At 41.4% G+C, this 22,281-nt stretch overlaps 1 protein-coding gene across 1 annotated transcript; it reads right to left on the bottom strand.

Moving 5' to 3' along the window:
- Positions 1 to 14,472: 14,472 nt before the first annotated feature.
- LOC102458437 (left-right determination factor 2-like) lies at positions 14,473 to 22,241 on the bottom strand. Its single transcript, XM_006118048.5, has 4 exons — positions 20,366 to 22,241; positions 19,129 to 19,375; positions 17,923 to 18,162; positions 14,473 to 15,804 (listed from the first exon to the last, which is right to left on the bottom strand). The coding sequence occupies exons 1-4, from the start codon at positions 20,628 to 20,630 to the stop codon at positions 15,465 to 15,467; spliced, it is 1,092 nt and encodes a 363-aa protein (XP_006118110.2). The 5' UTR covers positions 20,631 to 22,241; the 3' UTR covers positions 14,473 to 15,464.
- Positions 22,242 to 22,281: the final 40 nt, after the last annotated feature.

Genomic DNA, 22,281 nt, shown 5'->3' with positions numbered 1-22,281 from the left:
CCTATGGAATTGCTGTATGAACTCCCTGAGATGGCATATAGATATCTAATACAGAACTGTGTAATCTTGATTTCTAGAGTGTGTACTTTAACCAAAGCTGCTGGTGATCCTGCAAGAAATCCACTTACAGCCTGAATATGAATGTTTCTGTCCTCTGCAAGTATGCAGTTCTTGCATAACTACTTACCAAGGCTGCTGTAACCTCTTCTGTTGTGTTGGCTGCCACTTCCTTAATCCAAAATATAGTTGCATTAGCTAGAAGCAATAATATAGAAAATAACATGTAGAGTTTATTGTAAATGTAAAATATCGGCAATAAACCCTGTACATGATACACTTGAATGACAAGCAGACTATAAAGCTAGAAACTATACTTGCCAGGCTGATCTTGAAAAGCTCGGCATGGGAGGAGTTTCCTACCCCATAGCATAGTGTGGTCCTGCTATGATGGGCATTTCCCAGTTGATACATGTCCTAGATATGCAATGAATGCTTTCCCATAAGGGTGACTCCAGCACAGTAGGCAATCTCATTAAAAAGTGCTTCCAGCTCACCCTATTGTATGCAGAATCGTGGGCTTTTTGTTACAGAAACATGGGAAAATTGGGTGGACAGTCATAAATAAGTGTCTCTTATGAGAGCAGTCATTATGCTGTGTATTGAAGCTAGGTGCTGAAACTTGAAGGGTAAAAATTTAACCATTTGGCTCTTGTTTGAATAAATCCCATCTGAGTTCTTTACCTAGAGCAGCTCTTATGTAATTGCGGCTCTGATGTGATAGGTACTAAGCTGATGTTGGATTTTCAGTAGCATCATTTTCTGTCTTTATCCATCTTAGACTTAATATTGAAGTTAAGCACAGTTGGTTGAGTAATCCCAGAGACACTTTTGAAAAATAGTCGACTAAATGATTAACCAATATGCCTAGGCTTATCGATTTAATCTTGTTGGCTACTTGCATTCTCCTCTCTCCCCCTCTCCCCCATTGCTGCCTCTGATACAAAGGCAGCAAGAGGGGGAAGCAGGAGCAGGTGATGGAGGGAGCCATCTTAAAAGCTGGTTCCACCAGCACTGGCTCCACGGTGCTGCCTTCCCCTCTCCCCCCTTGCGCTGCTGCCTCAGAGGCAGCAGCAAGGGTGGGGCGGGCAAGGCTGCTGTGAAGCAGTGTCTGTCCCTGGGGGGGTCTGAGCTCCCTGCGGACAGCAGCTGCTCCGCCACAAGCCTGAGCCTTCCGTGGGCAAAGGTTGCTTTGCAGTTGCAGACCCTGTCCATGGGGGGGGGGGGTCCGAGCTCCCAGTGGGCGGAGGCTGCTTTATGGTAGCAGCCCCTGTCCACAGGGGATCAAAGCTCCCGGTGGGCAGCAGCTGCTCCACATCTCTAGGAGCTCAGACCCTTTACAGACAGGGGCTGCTGCTATCTTGTGCAGGCAGCCAGTCCATAAGGGGAGCTGGTTTTTAAACTGGCTCCCCTTGCAGACAGGCTCCCTCTGCTGCAGAGTCAGCAGCAGAGGGTGGCAGCAGGCTCCTGGGGAGTGGGGCCAGCCCCATCCCTGGGGATAACTGCATAGTCATGTAACTGCAAAGAATTCATGCAGTTACATGACTTCATTTACTCAATAGCTAACATCCCTAATTGCAGTAACTAATTGAAAGTTTCAGGCAACCTGTTCACCTTCATTTATGTTAAAAACATATGCAGTACCTTGTGTCTCAGTATTCAAGCACCTGCCCTCTTCACCATATTGTGTCATCAGCAGCTGAATCTTCTAGTTGGAAATAACATCACCTCCTGAGTCTTAATCTCTCCCAGTTAGCCATGGGGCTATGCAGTGTTCATGCAGCTGCTTTGGAATGATTATAAGCCAATGGCTTTACACTGCTATTGCTAATGTGGCCTATATTGTATTTCTTGCATTTTCCCAAATTGCCTGTTAAGCAATCTATGGGATGAGCAGTGTTGTGTCTTGTAAGGAGTAATATTGTTATAGTAAGTTTAATTATTTCTCTACCAGAGCAGAAGCCTGAAACTTAACTCTTGGTTTCTTTTGGTGGCTTTTTCACTGCTTCTGTATGTGGTTCTAGCCAAGATAAGTAAGCTCTTTTGTGTTTTAGTTATTAACTCCTACCCACATTTGATAGATTATCTTAAGGCTGTTATGTTTAATATTTGAAAAGCACTTTCAGATCACATTCTTTTTGACAATAAATAATTAATCTTTTATTTGAAATAGCTGTTATGGCATTTCCTTCAGTTTTATTTTTTTATTAAAGTTAAATGTTCAATCTAAATGAAGTGTTTAATTTGAATGGATACAAATGTTTCTACTTTTTAGCTAGCTTAAGTTGTAGTTTCAGGTCAAGCAAAATAATTTTTATTTCCTCCGAACTGAAAAACCAGTTATTGACACAGCTCTAGTACTGGCAGTACTCCTGTGCTTTCCCACACTTTTCCTTGTATGTCCAGGCAGACTAGTTCTACTCGTTGGGAAAGAATTAATGCAGCACAGTTTATTGCAGAACTGTGGATTATGCTGTGAGAAGTTCTAGACCAGTTCCTACAGCATACAACAGTGCGGATGCACGTGAGCTCGGCCCCCACAGATGCTCACAGCTGGGTGCTGCTGACCTGAGTTAGCATATATTTGCTGTAGTTATGCTGCTTCTCTGAGGAAAAAAATCTTTGATACTGGTCTGTTAGAGCAAGTGGAGTTTGCAAGGCTACCCTAGAATAATTTACAGTGGAAATTGATGTTTTACTAATTGTTCTCCACTTCACCAACCATGACTACAAACTTTCAGTCTGCCATTCACTATTATTTTGGTGGAAGATGTGCTTTTAAAAGGAGTTGTATAACTTAGTAATCTTGTTTTGCCAGTGCCACTATATTAATGGATTTACAACCAGCTCCACAGTAGGATGTCATAGAAGCATTTTCCCACTAGATGTCACTGTTTACTGATAACGATGGAAGGCTGCTATATTGCACAGCAGCTGGAAGAGGTGAAATATGGTCTGAAGTTACATTTTCATTTATAGAAGAGTTTTGGTGTTTTGACTGGCTTATTTTTTTCTTTTTACAAAAAAATGGTTAGATTTCAAATCGAGTTAATAAATTATAACCTGAACCATAAAATCTAGAGAGTGTGTCTGATCTCTGCTGTAAATCCAGAGTAACTCAACTCAGGAGTAATTCAGTGGAACTATCTGAATTTACCCAAGTGTACCTAGAATATGAATCTGGCCATTAGGATGCACAAGTGGTTTGTTGGTAAATATGCTGTACAGCAGTGGTGCCCAACCTTATTATATGGGAGGGCCACATAAACCTAAGCACAACCTTGTGTGGGCCAAACAGATTCTATGTATTTTAATAAGATTTAAAGTCACCTGTATGTTTTATATATTAAGTTGTTTGTTTTGCATGTATTGAAGTTTTTTCTATGTGATGTGTTGCCTATTTGCATGATAAAATGCTAATGAATTGGTTCTTCACATATAGCTTTAAGCAGGCTGCAGGCCTTATGATGTACTCTGTGGGCTATATATAGTCTGAAGTTCATACATATATAGTCTGCACTCCTGTTGTATAGAAAGGAAACTATTCCTACCAGTATAGCGCTGGACTACTAGAGTTGTGGCATATACTTTTCATTAGTTCTCCTGAGCTAATACTCCTCTGGTTTAGTTTTGGTGGAGTTAGAACAGGGCACTGGAAGTCAGAAGATCGAACTTTGTAATTGACTTGAGTGGTAAGAGGCAAGTAATTGCATTTCTCTGTGCTCTGGCTTCATCTGTAAAATGGATATAATAATACCTCTGAAAACACATGAGGGCATAGGAAAAAAATGCTATCTAAACATGTGAAGTGTTATATAATAACACTTAGCACTTGCAGGGGGCTTTTCATCTGAGGATCTTGGAGTGCTTTTCAAGCATTCACTAATTAAGCTTCATGACACCCTGAGGTAGGAAAGGATATGCATACATTTTCACTAGTGTTAATTACATCTGACTGATCAATGGCCTTAAAGTCTATGAGTCCATGATCTCAGCTACTGCTGGGTTATAGGAAGCCCATTTGTGCATACAGTTTTCTGTAATCTAAAGTTAATGGATTTGCCCTTGAGCAGATTAGCACTAGCATAATTCCATTTGCTTTAAAGTGAAAGGACCTTTTTTACCATGAAGAGCAATTATTTATATTGAATAGATAATGACAACAAAGGAAAATGGGTATTTGCTGTCAAAGAACAGATTTGAACTTATGCTCATGTAGCACCTTTTAGTAATTCTCAAATTGGGGGGAAGCTAATTTGAAAATCACATCTCCTGTAGGGACAGGACACAACAGCCAGTGGGGACAAGGAAGCTTCTCTTGTTTTACTTGGGGCCTCAAATCAATGGTGAAATCTGTTGAGCTCAGAAGCAAGGATGGATCAGACTTCCCATTTTCCCCAGAAGGGAAACACTTCTTTGTTTTGCCTGGAAGGGCCTGTCCACCCATGGGGTTTTTTATGATTGGCTCCGTGTCTGGACTCTCTGCCTCGGAAATAACAGGGCCTGGTCCCTGTTTACTTTAACCCACTGAAGTTCTCTGCTGCGAGACTAGAATGTTACGTGCCTTCAGAAGACAGAATGATATAGATATTAAACATAAATGTTACATAAATATAAAAATGATCCCTCAGTGAAAAGGGGAAGTGCTCTCAGGTGTTTTGAAACTCTTCTGAGGCATGAACCCAGATTCTAGCAGCCAAAGAAGACTGTCATCGGGGAAAAAATGCTATAAGGGGGAGTTACACCTTATATAAGTTATAAAGTGCTACCAGACCAATTTGTTGATCCTCTCGATATTTCCTTAATCCCCCAGTGTTTAGTAATGTCTGAAGCCTAGTTTAGTTTTTACTGGTGATTTAGCAACCTTTCCTCATGGATATTCTCATGTAAGGAGACTGAGGTATGGTCTACTCTGCATTTTTAAATTTAGATTGACAATAGTACGTTACTCAGGGCTGTAAACATTTCTCATGAATGAGGTGCAGAGCTATGCAGGCCTATCCCCCAGCATAAGACACATTTAGGTCAGTGGATAAATGCTTCCCTCAACCTACCTACCAGACAGTTTTCTACAACTGAAAAACCCTTTCAATCACTGTAGGAAGCATATATGGCATTACAAGCTCTGAACCCTCTTTCAACAGCCAAGATATTAGGGTCGAGGCACAATTTGTGAAGCAGAGTGTTAAAAAACAACAAATAGTCTGATGTGGGTTGTGCCCATGAAAGCTCATGATACCATCTACATGTTTTCTTAGTCTTTAAAGTGCTACTAGAATATTTGTTTTTAAGTTTTTCCAGTTACAGATTAACTCGGCTACCCCTCTTAAGTTATTGTTCATACTGTATCCTAAGATTTTTTTTCACAACTTTCATGAGACCTTTTCCCTCCGTATAGCTGAGCAAGAGGTATAAATATAGGCACCGATCCTGAAAATTATTGCAGGGTTGGGACATTAGGTCTCCTCTGGTCTATACCCAAAACTTGTATTGATTTTTTTTCTTTAACTAAAACCTGCTTTCAAATAAATTTGCTTACACTGCTGTAAATCCCTGTAATGAAAGCCTAAGTATTTTACAATTGGCTTGTAAAGGCTTTCCCTTTAGTAATAAGTCTGTGGTAAAGTCAATTTAAAGATCCTGCTATGTAAGAAAGTTGTATCAGTTTGACTAAATTGGCTTAAACTGATTGTTACATTGTCCATGCAATAGTTATACCATTACAAACCATAGCATGGACACAGTTGTACTGTTTTAAAGATGCCTTGCATATGGGATAATCACCTTTATACTGGTATGACTGCAGACATGCTGGAGGGTTTGCAGCATTTTAAACTATATTGGCATAGACACCTTCTGTGTGTAGGGAATTTCTTTGTGTAAGTAATTACAACCAGTTTAGTTAAATAGATATCATTTGTTCATGCAGACAAGGCATAAGTAGATTTACACAAGTGTAACCTAACTGGTTTACAAATCTACTTTAGTCAAACCAGTACAAGTTGTGCATGTGGACTATCTCTTATGTTCTTGTACTTGGTTGGTACTTTACACATAATAATCATAGCAATTAATGATTTAGGAATAAATTATGTAAGTGTAGATATTCATGGCAGAATTTTATTAGTAAATAAAACTTGCTTTTCTAGCTTCTAGGTATGAAATTAGTTTTAAATTATTCTGAGCAGGACTAAAGCCCATGAAACTGAAATTTCTTGCAACTTCTCCTTTTAAATGGAGCTGATTGGAAAAGTTTTGATATTCTCACAGTTGGAGAATGCATTTCTGTTGAAATCAGACCACTTTGTAAAATTATGTTGATGTGGCCAACATTTCCCCATGTAGGAGGAAAAAAGGAAGAAAAAAGTTCCAATCGTTAAAACGCCACATTTTTAAATTTCAGGAATGAAATGTTTCAATTTTTCCTTTCAAAATGACTTCAGTTTTATTTTCTGTTATGTATAATTCAATTTTTAAAAGTAAAAATCAGAACTATTCACTCAAAGCAAACTTTTTTCAATATTCTCCCAGGGCTTATTTTGAAGTCTTTCGAATGAAAACAAATCTTGAAATCCAAAAATCCTATGTAACTATGTAAGACTTCATTATCAGGAAAAATCTTAGTTGATCAGTAGACTAAAAATTGGCTCTTGCCTAAGAAGCAGTGGTCATGATCTGATTACATTCTTTACTAGCAAACAGGACAGGCCCATTGCTCCAAAAAGTTAATTCCCCAAAGTTCAGGAAAATTATTAACAACATTTGATTGAGAAGAAAAACAGACAGAAAAATGTTAATGAAAGTTAGAAGTTCTTAAAGAGTGTACTAGACAGCCAGAAAGTCCTGATCCCAAAAGATGACAACATTGGTTAAAAGCTCATCCCAATAAAAAGGTAAGTAAAGGTAGCAATTAGAAATATTTATATAATAAATGGGAAAAGGGTGAAATAGATATCAGTCAATACAAATTAGAAGTAATAAATGTAGAAACTTGAGAAGAGAAGCTAAGTACATCATGGGTAGGCCCCAGCACAAATGAGCTTTTTAAAATATTTCAGGAACAAAATAAAACCTCACAATTGTATATGAATAGATCATTCTCCCTCTGCAATATGACTAGATGGTGCAGGGAGTAGAAATGGATTATGGAATCTTAGTTCAAATCCAGTCCTGATTGATGAACAAAAAATCACAAAAATCTGTTGGCTAGTTGGTGTTAATGAGCTACTGGGTCTTGGTCCCGCATCCATATTTCCATAGGAGCCATTAACAGATCATCTATGCATAGCCTATCTAGTGGGCCAATGCTACAAAAATCTTGAACAACCAATGGCCACCACTGTGGCATCAGCTATACATGCCGCAGAGCAGCTGTACCAACAGAGCTTGCTTCTGCAGTGCATCTAGTGAAAATGCTATATGCTGTTGACAGCGAGCTCTCCAGTGTAGGCTGTAGTGCCATCTCAGCTTTAGAGTCTCAGTAGAGCTATCAAAGGCTGATTGAAAGTCTCAGAAGTATAGCCATGTTAGTCTGTAACTTTAAAAAAGAGAAGTCCTGTAACACCTTACAGTACACTAACAAAAATATAAAGAATCATGAGCTATCATGGGCACAACGCACTTCTTATCTGAAGAAGTGGGTTTTGCCCAGCAAAGCTCATGATACCATCTACATTTTTGTTAGTCTCTAACATGCTACATAACTGGACTTCTCATTGTTTTTAACGCTGATTGGGCTATAGGGAGTGGATTCTTCACATTCCACTCACTCACTCTCTTCTCTACAGGTGGCCCTTGCAGGTCATAGCTGAAGCACTTTGATGTGTAGGGTGTGGTAGTATTTGCACAGATGCTGCCCATCTCTGTCAATCTGGCTCTTTTTACAGGAAAGATGTTTATAGCAAATATAAAATGTATAAAGATAATGTTAAATGGCTCTTTAAAAATCTGATGACATTGTGCAGTTCCATCAGTGTTCTGAATACTGATTACGTTTACTTCCCTTGAGGTTTTTTCCTTCCTGTATTTATCTTTTTGAGTTCTCCTTTTCCAGAGCTCCACCTGTTTTTTTTTTTTTTTTTTATAGCATCTGAGTGGAACTTCACTGATTTGCCACCTTTGTTCAGATGTGGATTGGGCATTTGCCGTTCTATTTAGACTACCAATTAAAACCAGGCCCATAGGCTAAGTGTCAGACACTGTTTGCAGGACTCTGTCAAATGCAATAAATAAATAAAGAGGAGAGGAAAATAAGGTCCCACCAACAGATAAGGTTAAGACTTACTGAGAAAGCAAGTAATAGAGCAACATAACTTAAATGATAACAGCTCTGACGATCAAAGACAGTGAGGGCAATTTAATTAATCAAAAATCATATCTAATGTGGTGTGAAACAATGTTTTTCCCTCCAAAATACTGAAATAATTAAATACAAAAACTCAAGTTAAATAATCTAATCTACCATGATAAAGTCATATACATTAGGGAAAAAAAACCTTTCCACTACTTAGATGAGGGAAAAGTCACACAACACATTTCCCTACAGAATTCCATTAAAAATGCTAGCACGGCACATTTCATCATGTCAGATGTATAGATTAAGAGATCCAAAGCTGCTTATGACAATCAAGGTTAGGTTTAACTCAGGTGCAACAATAATGACTTCTAGTACAAAAACCTCATGATAGCCAGCAAGGTCCTGATCCTGTAAACACACGTGCTTTATGTTAAGTAAAATAATGAATTTCAATGGGACTACCTATGTGTTTAATGTTAAGCATTTGCAGGATTGGGGCTTAGAACAGCACATGTTAGTGAAAGGCAGAAGAATTTTATAACTTCTTCCTGTACTCAGGGCTTGAGTCTCCTCTGTTGCATCAATTTTACCTCCAGGCTACGTCTACATTGGCAAGATTTTGCGCAAATACTTTTAACGCAAGAGTTTTTGCATTAAAGTATTTGCACAAGAGAGCGTCTACACTGGCATGTGCTTTTGCGCAAGTGATGTGCTTTTGCGGAGAAGCATCCGTGCCAGTGTAGACGCTCTCCTGCACAAGAAAACTCCGATGGCCATTTTAGCCATCGGGCTTTCTTGCACAAGAAATTCATGTTGCCTGTCTACACTGGCCTCTTGCGCAAGAGTACTTGCGCAAGAGGGCTTTTTCCTGAGCGGGAGCATCATAGTTCTTGCGCAAGAAGCACTGATTTCACACATTAGAACATCAGTGTTCTTGTGCAAGAACTCCTCGCCAGTGTAGACCGGCAACATGTTTTTGCACAAAAGCAGGCGCTTTTGCACAAAAACATGCCAATGTAGACACAGCCCCATTGTATCCTTGAACTTTCCTATAAGTGTAATTTATACAAAATGACTGTGCATGGTCAACGATGGGCCTCACGGGATAGTTTTTAATATGCTAATGTCTTTTACACTAGTAACTAGCAATGGAAGTTGTTTAAAAAAACTGGGCCCAGATCCTGCAATCTGATCCATATTAATAGCTCTTTATGCTCTTAATGAGCACTGCTGAAGTCAATGAGGGTATACAGATCTGCTTGCGTGGATTCAATTGCAGGATAAGTCCCTACTTTCCTTATGGGCATTACTTAGATTTGTTAGATTTCTGCATTTTACTCAGAGCAGTCAAACTGCTTTCCTCTTCTTGTCAGGTTCATTGTTGCCCACTGTTGTACTTTCAACATTGCAAGACAATATTTACATTTAAAAAATGCTGTTTCACTTTTTAAAAAAATTGTTACTTTTCTGGAACTATTTCCAGTCATGCTTGGTTTTGTACGCCCCTCCCTCTGTTTCTCTTTCTTATAAGAGAACCTGAATGTTGAGCCTAAACTAAGAGGACAGGATGTAGCTAAAAGGTTTTCAGGTCTCTCTTCAGAAAAATGACAGGGTAACAAACTTTTAAAATAGATGTTAAAACAGTAGGATAGCACACACAAAAAATAGCAAGCAAAAGGCATTCTGGATGGAAGATGCTGCACTGGAAGATGCTGGTGGGATAAGGGCTGGTGGTGAAACAATCCCAGGCAAGGATGAGTTTTTCACCTTATATTTCACAAACTCCTTTCAACCTAATAGTCTGAGTCATTGTGGAACTTCTATCCAAAACTCTGTTTTCCTTGTCCCTTCACCTCAACCACTCCTTGGTATCTTGTTTCTTCCACACAACCCCCCCCCCCCCCCCCCCCACTCCCGGTGAAATATACTGAAGTTACAGATGCAAAATGAAGTTAAATGAGACTTCAACTAGAATTGGGCCTATATCATTTTGATGCTTTCTAGGTTATCACGCTTGTGTCCAGTGATTATAGAAAGGAAAGGAAATCATACACTCCATGGGTTGCATTCCCAGCTCTTCCTCTTACTTACAATACCTTTTATGTGAGGCTCTCAAAACACTTTCAAATACCAAGGAATGAATGAGGCTTTGTGAGTTAGGGAAGCATTATTACCCCCACAGGGTAACTATAGCTGCAAGAGGTTAGGTGACTAACCAAAGTTTCATAGGCAGGTCTGTGGCAGGGCAGAGAATAGTATCCACAGAAATTGGGATTTTGAGTTCTGTGTTTTAGACATCATCTTTCCCCAAATTCCCCCCTTCTCGCCCCCCATGGTTCTCAACCTGCAGCAGGCAGGCCTCTTGTGGCCCAATCAGCATAATCCCTTCCTCCCTCAGATAGTACTGGGTGTGGTTAGATAGTTGAGAAATTGGCTACTTTGCACTTTGTTATGCTTGTTACTGTTCATCAGAGCCTTCTAGCTACTGCCTGAAATGGAATAAGAAGCTGGGCCTGAATTTTAATGACAATAAAGGCAGGTGGCCTACATAATCATGGAAGGAGATAATGGGGCTCACCTATTTGTATTCAAATAACTCTCAGAGGGTACTGAGTGCCACAGATTCCCCTCATTGAGGACTAATGGGTTTGTTTATTTTTTCTCTCCTTAAATGCCTACATTTTATTAAAGGGGATTTTATGGCAGAGAAAGCTGTCAAAACACTAATGTTTAACCACAGAAAAGATTGAGCATGGACAGCAGCAATGCAAGCTTTCCCATGTCTCATTTCTGACCAGCTCAAAGATCTGAGAAACGCTTCCGGGCTGGGGCTCTTCACTAAACAAATTAGAGAAACTCAGACTAAGTGGTGAGGGGAATATCTTTTATTGGCCCAACTTGGGGAGCACAACAAGCTATTGAATTTACACAGAGCCCAAGCCACAGAGTGACATGTGAATCAGGGCTATCTACATTGCCATTTTACTGTGCTTTACCTTTCTTGCTCCAACGTGTGAAAAAACACCACTCTGAGCACAGCAAGTTACAACTCTGTAAAGTGCCAGTGTAAACAAGCTCCCAGCACTGTTAGCTACTCCCCTCATGGAGATGGTTTACATAGAGTGCTGGAGAGCTCTCTCCTAGCACTGGTGGCATAACCACACTGCCCCGTTATGACACTGCCGTGGCTGTGCTTTATACTTTGCAGTGTAGACAAAGGGTTTGTTACAGCCCTGAGCTGCAGAGCCAGGCTGTTTAGCTCAAACTGTGAAAACTCATGCTGCAATAAACTCATGCTGCAATACCTCAGTGCTGGCCAAGATGGTGGCCATCACAACAAGAAGGGGCCAATTAGCATCACTTTGGTGGCACCTATCCACTACAAACAAATGAAGACCAAACTAATTTCATAGTAGCTACTGAATTGTCATCCCCCTGCAGCGACTTTGTTTATTACCAACCTGGGCTCTAACTGAACCAATGCTTTGGAAGTAAAAGTTCCTATGTCCTATTCCTCGTCCACCTCCCAGTCATTGTTAATTCTGTTTTTCCAATGAGTACAAAATATTTTGTGACTAGAAAAAAATTGTAACTATTTCTATGTGACTGTATGTAAATGTGTATTTATACATGTAAATGAATGTACATGCACATGTATGGAAGTGCATGTATAGGAATGCGTAACTATATACACATGCATGCATGACTCAAATGCATATGGGTGTATGGAATATGATATGCTTCAGTTTAGAACATTGTGCAGAATTACTATTCGCGTAGAGCCCTGTAGTGGAACAGCGATCCTGTGGGTCCTGTAGGACTGGCTGCCGTTGACAGCAAAAATGGGGGGGAGTGCAATTAAACAACAGTTCTGGTCAGGAATCCACTTCAATTCTGATATCTGGAGTGATGGGTTTTACTGCCTCACTGAGCCATAAAAGTGAGAGAAATAATGCAAGGCCCAGTCACTCATGAAGTTTCACTTCCTGGATCGTGGGGCTATTGCAAGACCCAGATCTTGCATGATTTTGCCCATGTAAATGGATCTGTGAAACAAAAAAAGCCCATATTAAATGTGATCATCAATAAAACACTGAGCCATGAGGAATCCACACTGAGCCCCTGTCTGCACTAGGGAGTTATTTTGAAATAACTCCTCTTATTTCATAACAACAAATGGAGCATCCTCATTACCAAGCACGTTATTTTGAAATAGGCTGGTTATTTCAAAATAACTCCTGCTTGTCATGGAAAATAATGCTTATTTCAAAATAGTTATTTCGAAATAGCGGTAGTATGGATGCTCCACTGCTGCTATTTCTAAATAACTATTCCCCAGAGTCATTCAAAGTAATTACTCCCCAGTGCTACCTGGGGCTCTTAAGTTGAGGTAGCGCGTCCACAATAAGGGAGCCTGCCTTGGACTAATTTTGAGGTTTTCCTGTAGAGTGGAAACACTATTTTGAAATAGTCATTTTGGAAGTTGTTATTTTGAAATAATTTCCTAATGTAGACATGCCCTAAGAGTGCACATTGCTGGTACAGTACTTGAGTGTACGCTCAGTGCACTGCTAACATGAAAGTATAATCAATCCTTTATCCTCTACAACAGGAATAAGTCATGACAGGAGACTAATAATGAGGTAGGCTATGTCTACACTGGCCCCTTCTTCGGAAGAGGCATGCTAATTTCTAAGTTTGGAATAGGGAAATCCGTGGGGGATTTAAATATCCCCCGCGGGATTTAAATAAACATGGCCGCCGCTTTTTTTCCGGCTTGGGGAAAAGCCGGAAAAGAGCGTCCAGACTGGCGTGATCCTCCGGAATAAAGCCCTTTTCCGGAGGATCTCTTATTCTTTCAAGTAGGAATAAGAGATCCTCCGGAAAAGGGCTTTATTCCGGAGGATCGCGCCAGTCTGGCTGCTCTTTTCCGGTTTTTCCCCAAGCTGGAAAAAAAGCGGCGGCCATGTTTATTTAAATCCCGCGGGGGATATTTAAATCCCCCGCGGATTTCCCTATTCCAAACTTAGAAATTAGCATGCCTCTTCTGAAGAAGGGGCCAGTGTAGACGTAGCCGTAGTGTTCTCAGAAGTCTCAATAGATGGTTTTATGTTGTAGGTTCTTGGTTTTACAATCAGATGTGGCCTCAGTGACAAAACTAAGAATCCTGGAATGAGGAAAAAATGGTTTCTCAAATCTAAATACTTTCTACTGTTCAACTTCTCTACAGCAATGAAAAAAAAATGCTAATATCATATCCAAGTGCCATTCACATGCCTGGAACAACTGGACAATACTTCTCAAAAGTTCAGTAAGAAATAGTTAACAACTTGGCACTCCACTGTGCCCTGTCTTACAATACAGGAACAAGAATGTATTCAATGAAATTGAAACATAACCAATTTAAAACTGATACAAATAGTGCATGGAGTTCATTGCTATTAGCTACAATCTTTAACTGATAGGGTTGAGCACGAAAATTCCCTTATAATTAATTATTCCATAATTCCATATTGTCCTCTGCAGGGTTTCTTGGCCCTCTTTCTGGAGCCAGGTAAGAAGATGATGCAATATATTGAACTAGATAGAACACGGGTCTGATTTAGTGTGCCCATTCCCATGTTCTTATTATTTAAAATGGTCTCAGTTAGTTTTCAAAGTTAACTGCCTTAATCATGAATGGGCCAGTTCACACCTTTCAGAGATGTTCTTTCAAGTAGGGACAGCCTTAGTAATGCATCAGGTCATTTTCAAAAGGATTTAAAAGCAAATACAAGCTTAAACTCTGCAGAAAGTGATGGAGTCATGAGAGATGCACTTATGTTTTGTGTTGCCACCTATTGGCTCAATACAACTGTTGTCTGCATAGAAAGATAGCCTGATAAAAAGTCATCATCTGTTTCCATTGGTCCAGATTCTGATCTCATTCAGTTGAGGTCAGTTGGGGATAACTTTCCGTGGAGTTATTCAAAAGTGGAATATGTCTCAGAGAAATATAAAAAAATATACAAATCATTACAGGTATATCTTATATGAATGTAGATTTGTCAGTTTGAATTTGCCAGATATCTTTCCTTCAATAAAGCACCTTTCTTGCTAGTACTGGTTACCAACAAAAGACACTTTAATTTCAGACTTTTATTGTTTTCCTGGTGTTTCAAAATATACATGACTGAAGAAAAAAATCTCTACTCTGGAATGAATGTAATACACACTTTGAAAAATTAAAGGCCTGATCCTGCAAACCCTTATTCATCACATAAGCAGTCTTTACCTCCCCCCTCCCCACCACATTCCCACTGATTTCAGGACTGAAGGATCAGACCTGGCCTATGGTTATGTATCTCAACCTCTAGCTGAAATATTCTTAGCTCATGGCACAAAGGTGAGAAATAGACAGCTTTGAGTTGCACAGTATTTACATTTAAGTGCTTCTGCTCTGTGATTCACGGGAAGAATGTTTTTATGGTCAGGACTGATGCACAGACAAAATTGTAGGGCCTGAGATTTCAACACAAACTGATTGGCTCAACAGTTCTTCAGCTGGAAATCATCATTGCTATTTCTGCTTTCCTCTGCAGGTGTTTGCTATGAATCTGAGTCTAAAGTAACTGAAGTCAATGTTGTTACCCTCATCTCAGGAGAGAGCCAGGTTTCATAGTTATCAAGTACATAAGGCAGCAAAATACATGTATCTATGGACTGTCTTTGTTGGCCATTACTGCATTAGTGATGGGCACAGAGGGGCCCTGCGCTGGAGGCAATGACCAGACTCTCTCCCTAAAGAAGACACGGGCAGGCCCAATTCTCCAATGGGGGCAAACACAGTTCCAAGCAGCTGCCAAACCCTTTTACAGGGTGCAGTATGCCAAGTCCTTTGTGGCAGCTCGACCAGCCAGCTGGCATGAAGGGATGGGAGGAGAGCTGACCTGTGTCTCTAACCCCTTTTGCAGTGTCTAGGACTGATGGCAGCCCTTGCCTGTACTATGCACACAGGGAGTGCAAGCTGTAGGATTGAGTCTGTCTCCCTGGAACTGTAAGGGAGGACAGGCCTCCCGAAGGTCCCCTCCCCCTTGCAAGAGCAGCCAGGCCATTGCCACGTGTGTTTATTCTACACCACTGCTACATTGTCCATAACACAGCCACATTTTTCTACAATCATGTTAGGAAATTCAGCCACTTCAATCTCTGTGTAGTTTCCCTTCTTGACGAGGTACATCATGGGCAGTGGGGAGCTCTCCACCACAGCGCAGGTTCTTTCCCCATAGCCAAAGCGACGCAACAGGCTCTTGGCCTGCACGCAGCCCCCCACACAGAGGTAGGCCTGGTACCCTGCAGGCTCAATAATCCAGTACTGAGTCCAGGTCAGCTCTCGGAAGTTGATGTAGTGTTCCTGTCGGCAGCAGGTGGGTTTCTTCATCACAGTTTCCTCCCTGCAGTCTCCAGGCCCCCTATCAAAAAGCAAAGCCAGGAAATAACATCTCTGATGGCAAATCAGGACTCACACTGAAAGATGAGGTGGGAAAAACAGTCTCTGTCATTAGTATCAGAGAAGGGCTTGACCTTCAAAACTTGGCTCTGGATTATCGCCTTGCCCCCAGAATTCAGAGATGTTTAGATTCCATGCAAGGTGAGGCTTCAGGCCCATTCTTAGTTCAAGTGCTTTATTTAAGCACAGAAATCAGATCAGTAAACCTGGGGAGGGGAGAGGGTTTAAAAGCAGTGGTCCCCAACGCGGTGCCCACAGGCGCCATGGCGCCCGTCAGACCATTTCTGTGCGCCTGCCAAGTGATCGGGGCTGGCCCTGACCCCAGGTGCGCAGCACATGGGCGGAGCCAGCCCTTGGGCACATTGGCGGCACCGGCCCCGGGCACACAGCACATGGTCAGTGCCGGCCCTGGGTGCGCAGCAGTTAGGCGGCCCCACCCCCGGGTGCGCGTCGCGAGGTCTGTGCTGGCTCCTGCCCCGGGTGTGTGGTGTAAGGGCAGTGCCAGCCCAGGTGCATTGCACAGGGGTGGCGCCGGCCCCGGGCGTGCAACACATGGGCGGCCCTCCCCCCTGGGTGAATGGTGCGAGGGCTGTGCTGGCCCCGGGCTTGCAGCGTATGGGCAGCGCTGACCTGGGCGCGTGGCATAGGGGCAGCACCAGACCCGGGCGTGCACCACATGGGCAGCCCCGCCACGGGGTGTGCGGCACATGGGCTGTTCTGGACCCGGGTGCGCGGTGTATGGGCGGCCCCACCCCTAGGCGTGCAGCACAATTGCGGCACCAGCCCCAGGAGTGCGGCGCATGGGTGGTGCCAGCTCTGGGCACGCAGCATATGGGTGGCCTTGCCCCCAGGCACGTGCGTGGCCCTGCACCCAGGCGCGTGCGCGGTCCCACTCCCAGGTGCCCAGCATGTGAGCAGCCCCACCCCCGGGCACTCGGCAGCCCCAAAAGGTTGGGGACCACTGCTTTAAAGTAAAGAAACTTTCTAGCTATTCCATTTGCAATACATTATTTCTAACTGGAAAAGCTGGGACGTTAGACCTGAGTCTCCATTGCTATGCACCTTGTGTAGTTCTTTTACACTGTGCAAAGTGTAAAATGGCATCATAACAGAGTGTTCTATAAACCCTTGCATGTGCATTGCCTCTGTGTAGATGACCACACAAGATGCAAGGAATGGAGAACCAGTCCTGTTCTCTGGCTCTAAAAAGTCAATGCTATCCCAGTCCAGATGTGTTTGTCTCCTCTATTCCTTCTGTGTTTCCATTATATAAATGATTACTTGTAAAATATATTGCAAATAAAGAGCTAATCAAACCGTCTTGGGATAGTTTGGATTTAGATCTGAATTTCACAGCTGGTTTCTAGCTCTAAGTGGGGCCTAACTAAAACCCCAGGTTCAAATAGTCCAAACTATAGGGAAATTTTGAACCAGATCCTTGTCCAAACTTTGTGGTTCATTTCATTCCTAAGGTTGACACATTATTTGCCTCAGTCTGCAACTTTTAAGGCCTCTTTGTATTTTCACCTAACCACTCTAGGGCTGTGTCTACACTGGCATGAATTTCCGGAAATGCTTAAAACGGAATACTATTCCGTTTTCAGTTTTTCCGGAAAAGGAGCATCTACATTGGCAGGCTGCTTTTCTGGAAAAGCCCTTTTTCCGGAAAAGCGTCTGTGGCCAATGTAGACACGCTTTTCCGGAAAAGAGCCTCGATCACCATTTTCGCGATCGGGGCTTTTTTCTGGAAAAGACTAGTGGGCTGTCTAACTGGCCCTTTTCCGGAACAGTGTTCCGGAATAAGGACTTATGCCCAAGCGGGAGCAGAATAGTTTTTCCGGAATAGCGGCTGATTTTGTACGGTAGAGCATCGTTGCTTTTCTGGAAATTCAAGGACCAGTGTAGACAGCTCGCAGCTTATTCCGGAAAAGCAGCTGATTTTCTGGAATAAGTGGCCCAGTGTAGACACAGCCTAGGAGTTTTGCAATTAAATTCTACCTCTCCAAGCCTGAAATTTTATCTTCAGCATGAATTAGCAACCAGATATCAAAGACACTATAGACTTGGATTTCAAACATACCCATATTCTTCCAGGTTGAGAGTATAAAGAACCAACTCGGGTCTGCCCAGGGCTTTATCCAAAGGATCCTGAGAGGTAAACCGCACCACTTTGGCCATTTCTGAGGCATAGCTGCCTAGCCTTTCTCCTTCAATCCAAATCTCCAGGAGCATTGGTCCTGGCTTCTTGGCTTTTAGCCAGTAATGTACAGCCTGAGTCACGTCAAAATTCGTCCAACCAGATTCCATTATTGGAACCAGCCTGTGTGACAAGGTGAGGACAAAAAAAGTCAATTTCAGGGAACTGAAAGAACGGGACCTGCAATGCTTGGTGAAACTCTGTTTACAATAACGGCATTACACCAAAGATAAATTTGGTCCTTCCATTTTGCCATGTGTCCTTACTGTTCAGTAATGGATGGCTATTATTAAACTTTCATAAAAATAATAATTATTTTTAAGAGACATACAGATATACTCATCTAGCGAATGAGAAGGTTCTAACTAAAGAAATGCTATATCCATGCACATCAAATAATTCATTAGTATTTCTACAGAGCTTTTATGATGCAGAAGGACCATATTCAGCCTTGGCATAAACAAATGCAAACCCTTTAAAGACAAAGGCATTTACATTTATTTTGCCAGAGCTAAACTGGGTCTCTAAAATTCTATGCAGAAACAAGTTGTATCTGATCTTGCCCTCACTGAAGTCAACTGCAAGGCTGTAGGTAGTGCAGAATTCACAGCCCACGTATGGAATGTGCATTGTCATAATGACCAATAAAAGAAATTTTCAGAAGATAGAAAACCAGGAATCCATTTGCATTTTCAAAACAACAGAGAAAGAAAGATGTGAATGAGTCTGAAGGCTGCACCAGAGCAAGAAACTAGAACTATTAGATGTGATTGCAATTTTTAACTGTATTATAATGCCTACCTCTCAGCCAAATGACATAAATACAGTCACTTCATGATAAATATTGAAATATTTCTAAGGAAAAAAACCCTTGCTCTTATGAACTCATTATGAACTTAAAAGAGAAGTCTTATGTGGGAATTGTACCAATGCAAGGGCTATGGGCCTGATTCTGATCTCACACCAATTGTTTACAGATGTAATTCTACTGTGTTCACTGGAGTTTCTCCTGATTTAGGTACGTGTAGGAGACATCAGACTCAGGCCCACTAAAACCAAGTCCCTAAATATAGCTATATAATTTCTTACCTGGAATCAATCAGGGAAGTCCTGTTGGTGCCATCAGCATGGATCTGCACCCAATATACGCTGACTCTGGCATTAGTGACTGGTCTGTGAGATTGCTTGGTGGTAGGCAGGGTTGTTCTGTTCAGGGGTTTTTTGAAAAGTTTTAGTTCAGCCATTGTGACTTCACTGTTTTCAGGTATTCTTCCTTCCATGTCAAAGACCAGATTCTGGCGTGTAGTATCAGAATAGAGAACTTCTCCTGAAATATCTGTGTACATTGGGAACAACAAAGAGAGCTTGGCTCAGCATCATTTCCATCCTACACAAATAAAGCCCTAACACTTCCCTTTCCTTCCAAATTATCACAACACACTCATATCATACTCTAAAGAGCGGTTCCTTAGTCCTTAGATAGGTCCTAAACACCTCTTTTCTAATGTACATTTGAATCAATGCCTTGTTAAATGCCCCTCACCTTCTCCCTCTGCATGGCTCTCCGTAACCTGGTGGGTAACGGGAAGGAATCTAAGAAGTTAGTATTTTACTTCCCCTCAGAACTCAAAAATGGCCTGGGTGCATTTATTTATGAAAACAGACTGTTGGACTGTTTTAAATAGACAATCGGCTTTTGTTAACTGCCCTGGAAAATAATGTAAATCTTCTGAACGCTGAACAGATTTTAAGAGAATTTGTGTATAAACAGGCACTTATATAAAATATAAGGCTAGTAAAACTTTTCCGTTGAAATCCTTTCTTACTGAAATTTGAGATTTGATTAAACACATATTTTTGTGCTAAGTACCTGCTTTCCTCACAATGTTTTGGGTTTTTTTTAAATAAAAAAATGACAATTGATATTGTTCCAGTTTTAGCCAGAAATCTGGAGGGCAAGGAGGGATTGTTTTTGAGTTAAAATGAGTTTTTAAAACTTTTGTCAAAATTTTCTATAGCAAAAAACTCATTTATGAACCAGCTCTAATATCAGTTGCAATTATGATATGTTCTTCGTTATACTTTAGTCTTTCAACCATCATTACTTTAGGCACATCTATTTTATTCACACATTTATAAACAGAGAAGGGTCCAGAAACAGATCCACACTGAAATTCCCCCAAGTTAGCCAGTTGGCACAATGGCATTTGTTCAGCCCATGATATACTTGGAATCCAGAAAGTCTGAATGCATATCTGGAACTGAAGTGCCCCCAAATTCAGTATCTGGGACTTTGCCAAGCTTGTAAGAATACTAGCATCGTTACCTGCATTGCCTGGGATGCCTCTCAGGATGCCAGCCAAACTTGGCAAGGCTCTTCTCTTCACTCTGTGGTGCCTCAACATGGAGATGTATTTGTTCCTGATGTGATCTGGGATAACTAGGTTCACTAGATCTCTCTTCTGAAGTTTTGGAATCTCAGAGAGCCCCAGTTTCTCCAGCAAAGCCTCCTTGAGCTTTTTTTGAGTTAATTCACTGGCAGTGGTGGCTAGGCAGAGTACACAGACCATCCAGCCAAGCCTCACGCTCATCCTCTGTCAGTCACCAAACAGCTTATCAGAAGGGATGAACTGATCACTCTCCCGGGAGGCAGTTCTTGGCAGAGATGCCTCTTCAAGCTCCCAAGCTGCCTGAATGGGAAAAGAACCTAACGTGCTGGATTTTTATAGCAAGTCCAGTCCCACTGGCACAACAAATTCCACAAGTGGAGGTGAAGCAGAGGACTTGAAAGGGACACTCGCACATTGATGGGAACATGACATATTAACACCTTCATGTGCTGTGAAGTTAATATAAGAAATATGTAAGAGACTCTCTGGTTATTTTAGCTTGGAAGAGAGTTTCCATTCTTTTTAGCTCCCTTTTCATTTAATTTCAGTCCACAGTTCCTAATGGCCTGCAATGTCTCATATTCAGTCTGGGTCAGAAGAAACATTTCTGAAGAGTATGACGTTATCATTTATGCACAGTACCACACACAGTACAACTCCCAGGAAGAAACAGTTCCTACCACAAGGCATTCACAACCCAAATTAGCCAGACAATATCTTTCAGATGTGTAATTCACCAGCTGGATAGATTAAACTTCAGTCTCAGAATATTAAAAATACATATTCTAAATCGTAAGGTATTTGGTGCAGGGATTACTTTTATCTATGTGAACTGTGCCAAACCCATTCTTGGTGATTAGGGCTATGTCTTCATAGTAGTGCTATTTTGGAATAACTGACATTATTCCAAAATAGCATAGTCCACACAGCAAGCAGTTATTTTGACATAATGTTGAAATAATGTCGAGCTGAAGGACTTCCTACTGCAAGTCCTGTAACACTCTTTTTACAAGGAGTAAGGGAAGTCAGAGGAAAGGTGCTCTAACTCAGACTTCCTGCTGTGTAGACAGCACCAAAAGCCTAAATAAGCTATTTCAACTTAAGCTATGCAACTGATGTAGCTCAAGTTGTGTATCTTATTTCAGCTTTAGCACTGTTGTGTAGATGTGCCCAATCACAAATCCTAGCATTTTGATGCCTTACTGCTTTGCAAACTGAGCAAGACACTTTTAAATGATGAGATAAGTCCTCCTCCTCCTCAATTTTCTCTCTTGTATGTTTAAAACATAGTTTGTGTTTGAAAAAAATGCTGCAGCATACAAACTTAGATTATCTTTTAGCAACAGTCAGAAACCAAACACTCTGCCTTTGAGGGATACTGTCTGCCCAACCCACCCCCTAACCCATCACGTTATCTCAGCAATATCAGTTATCACAGCAGATGGCTGTCAGTGGGAAACAAAGCTAACCAGGTAAATCAGGAGGTGGTTGTTGTTTAATTTACATTTTGAACTTTGAAATGTCTACATTATTTGCTTCCCTGCAGTTTGTGAACATGACAACTGAAAGTCCAATTCGTCACCACAGAACAAGCCCCATGAGGAGGGAATTGAAAAATAACATCTTGATCAAAGAAATGGTTGAGCAACTTGACATTTTTTGTGTGAATTCTACGATCCTTTCCAAACAGTCGGGTTATTATGTGACATTGACAGTTCAATGGAGATGGTCCTGCACCTCTCTTCAGGTGTCATCAGAGTTCACTGCTTTTTGCCTGTTTCTACAGAGATAAGGTAAACTTGAAACAAGGTAACCAAGCCGCTTCATCGGGGGGGGGGGGGAGACGACAACA

The sequence above is a fragment of the Pelodiscus sinensis genome, chromosome 3 (assembly GCF_052426305.1).
Source record: "Pelodiscus sinensis isolate ZL-2025 chromosome 3, ASM5242630v1, whole genome shotgun sequence".
In the NCBI taxonomy this organism is placed as follows: Eukaryota; Metazoa; Chordata; order Testudines; family Trionychidae; genus Pelodiscus; species Pelodiscus sinensis.
This window is presented reverse-complemented; position numbering and strand designations above follow the sequence as displayed.